Raw genomic sequence first — 2,967 nt, 5'->3', positions numbered from 1 at the left:
GTATGGGAAACACTGGTCTTGATTTGATCTCGACACAAAGCGGTCTTGATTTCATCTAGATATAATGCGGTCTTGATTTCGTCTCGACACACTGTGGTTTTGATTTCATCTCGATACAATGCGGTCTTGATTTGATCTCGACAACGCGGTCTTGATTTCATCTCGATACAACACGGTCTGGATTTCGTCTTGACACACCGTGGTTTTGATTTCATCTCGATACAATGCGGTCTTCATTTGATCTCGACACAAAGTGGTCTCGATTTGATCTTGACACAATGTGCTCTTGATTTCATCTCAACAACGTGGTCTTGATTTTATCTCTACAACGCGGTCTTGATTTCATCTCGACACACCGTGGTCTTGATTGCATCTCAACACAACGTGGTCTTGATTGCATCTCGACACTACACGGTCTTGATTTCATCTCGACACAACGCAGTCTTGATTTCATCTCGACACACCGCGGTCTTGATTTCATCTAGACACACCGCGGTCTTGATTTCATCTCGACACAACGTGGTCTTGATTTCATCNGGTCTTGATTTCATCTCGACACAACGTGGTCTTGATTTCATCTCGACACTACACGGTCTTGATTTCATCTCGACACAACGCGGTCTTGATTTCATCACGACACAATGTGGTCTTGATTTGATCGACAAAATGTGGTCTCGATTTGATCTCGACAAAATTTGATCTAGACACTGTGCTCTTGAATTCATTTCAACAACGAGGCCTTCATTTCATCTCAACAAYGCGGCCTTCATTTCATCTCGACACACCGTGGTCTTGATTGCATCTCAACACAATGTGGTCTTGATTTAATCTCGACACTACACGGCTTTGATTTCATCTCGACACAACGCTGTCTTGATTTCATCTCGACACAACGCTGTCTTGATTTCATCTCGACAACGCGGTCTTGATTTCATCTCGACAACGCGGTCTTGATTTCATCTCGACACAACGCGGTCTTGATTTCATCTCGACACAACGCGGTCTTGATTTCATCTCGACACAACACGGTCTTGATTTCATCTCGACACAACGCGGTCTTGATTTCATCTCGACACAACGTGGTCTTGATTTCATCTCGACACAATGTGGTCTTGACTTAATCTGGTCTTGACTACAACACTAGCCAACGCCTTTTGATGACCCTGATCCTCACACCTGAACTTTCAGCTTTTCATCAAAGGAAAAGTCTAAAAACTTTATAGACTCAAAAATTATTTTACTATCTTCACATTGCACCAACTTGATCAAACAAAATAAATGTTTCCACTYGCTGCAGGAACACCAGACCTAACAGTTTTCTGCTCTCCATCGCTGTGTTTGCATGTGTGGTGAATCTATTCGTGTGGTCTTAGATCTGATCTGTGGTCCTTCAGGGAGAACTCAGAACATTTCTGGGTTTGGAACCAGACCAGCCGCTGCAGGGTCACACTTGCTCAGCTGTGATGTTTCGGATCTGGGATTATCTTCATATTTTTATTTAACTTTATTTATTTAATGTGGTGAAGGTCTGTTCTGCTGCAGATGAATCCGAGCCGCTGGAAGTGACGGCTCAGCTCCGTGGTGATCTGAAGAAACTGGAGGGGTTAGCGGGTGTGTGTGGGGGGGCGGGGCTTTAAATGAGATGTATGTGATATGGATGATAGGAGGAGTGTGTGTGTTTGAAGTGAACGTAAAGCATGTGGTACTTGGGTGGGCAGCATTCCCTAAACATAAATACTGGATGTTGGATGAAATGGAAACATAAAAACTGAAAATTAAAGCCCTGATAAAATCATAACTGCTTCTTTAAAACAACTGAAACTTAACGAGAACATGATGGGAAACACGTGCTTTTTTTTCCAGGTGGGTGGGAGCAGTTGACATGACACAGCAACACATCACAGAAGGGGGTGGGGGGGTCAGGATGACAACATGCGTCGGCACATTTTCACAATAAACATTAAAATTAAAAGTTACATTCAAAACTTAAAAACAAGAACCAACATTTAACCAGGACTTTAAATCCTGATGATTTTAACAATCCTGATAATAAAAACAAAATTTAAAAAATAAACTTTTTAAAGGGTTAAATATGATCTAACCCCAGGATATTTCTGCACGTCTTTAACTAATGAAGGATTTAAAGTGTAGAAAATGAAAAACCGACCTTCTCCTCTGCCTCCCGTCTGGCTCTCTCCTCCTCCCTCCACCTCCTCTCCTCCTCCTGCTTCGCTCGCTCCTCGGCCTCCCGCCTCCTAATCTCCTCCAGCTGCTGCTTACGCCGTCGCTCCTCRTCCTGCAACTGATGGCGCGCGCGCACCGCAGCACGCCGTGAGGCACACACATACACACGCAGAGGAGGGAACAATTAGCACAACGATAACAACAACTCTGGGTAATTCAAACAATCTGAGAACGTTTGTGTTGGCTCGGTTTAACTGGCTGGACACTGATGCGCAGCAACATGTTGCGTCTAATGAGGAACAGGCTCCACTGCTCCTGATGGGAGGAACAACGTGCACGGCAAACGCACAACACGAGCAAAAAAAAAAAAGCACACTTCTGAACATGCAAACATCGACATGCAACCACAACAAGGCAGCGGAGCAGTCAGTTCAACCAAATATTAAATGGACTGTTCTGTCTATCTCAAGTCAACTTTATAAAAACACACAAATGGGTCAATAGTTCTGTAGAAAAGTGTAAAAGTGTTTTTTTGTACAAATTAAAGCTCAATAAATAAGCTCATCCAGGCTTTGTGTAAACAAACAACAAAAGGTCTACTCTGATTGGTAGAATCAGACTCCACCCTCAATTCTGCATCAGTTAAGTTAAAAATTATTATTTTTACTAGAAAAGAACAAAAACTGCGAAGCCCGCGAGGTGACATGGGGGGATATTTTTCTTTTGCATTCCCACGCAATACTTTTGCGTTACCTCGCAATACTTTTGCGTTACCTCGCAATA

General features: G+C 43.1%; 1 protein-coding gene across 1 annotated transcript in view; it reads right to left on the bottom strand.

Moving 5' to 3' along the window:
* LOC106534287 (afadin) overlaps window positions 1-2,967 on the bottom strand; it is a gene marked incomplete at both ends in the record, with an annotated part of 8,382 nt that overhangs the window by 2,966 nt on the left and 2,449 nt on the right. Inside the window, 1 exon segment of the mRNA XM_014030872.1 lies at window positions 2,168-2,302. Coding sequence (XP_013886326.1) covers window positions 2,168-2,302 — 135 coding nt within the window.

The sequence above is a fragment of the Austrofundulus limnaeus genome, unplaced genomic scaffold (assembly GCF_001266775.1).
Source record: "Austrofundulus limnaeus strain Quisiro unplaced genomic scaffold, Austrofundulus_limnaeus-1.0 Scaffold1133, whole genome shotgun sequence".
NCBI lineage: Eukaryota > Metazoa > Chordata > Actinopteri > Cyprinodontiformes > Rivulidae > Austrofundulus > Austrofundulus limnaeus.
This window is presented reverse-complemented; position numbering and strand designations above follow the sequence as displayed.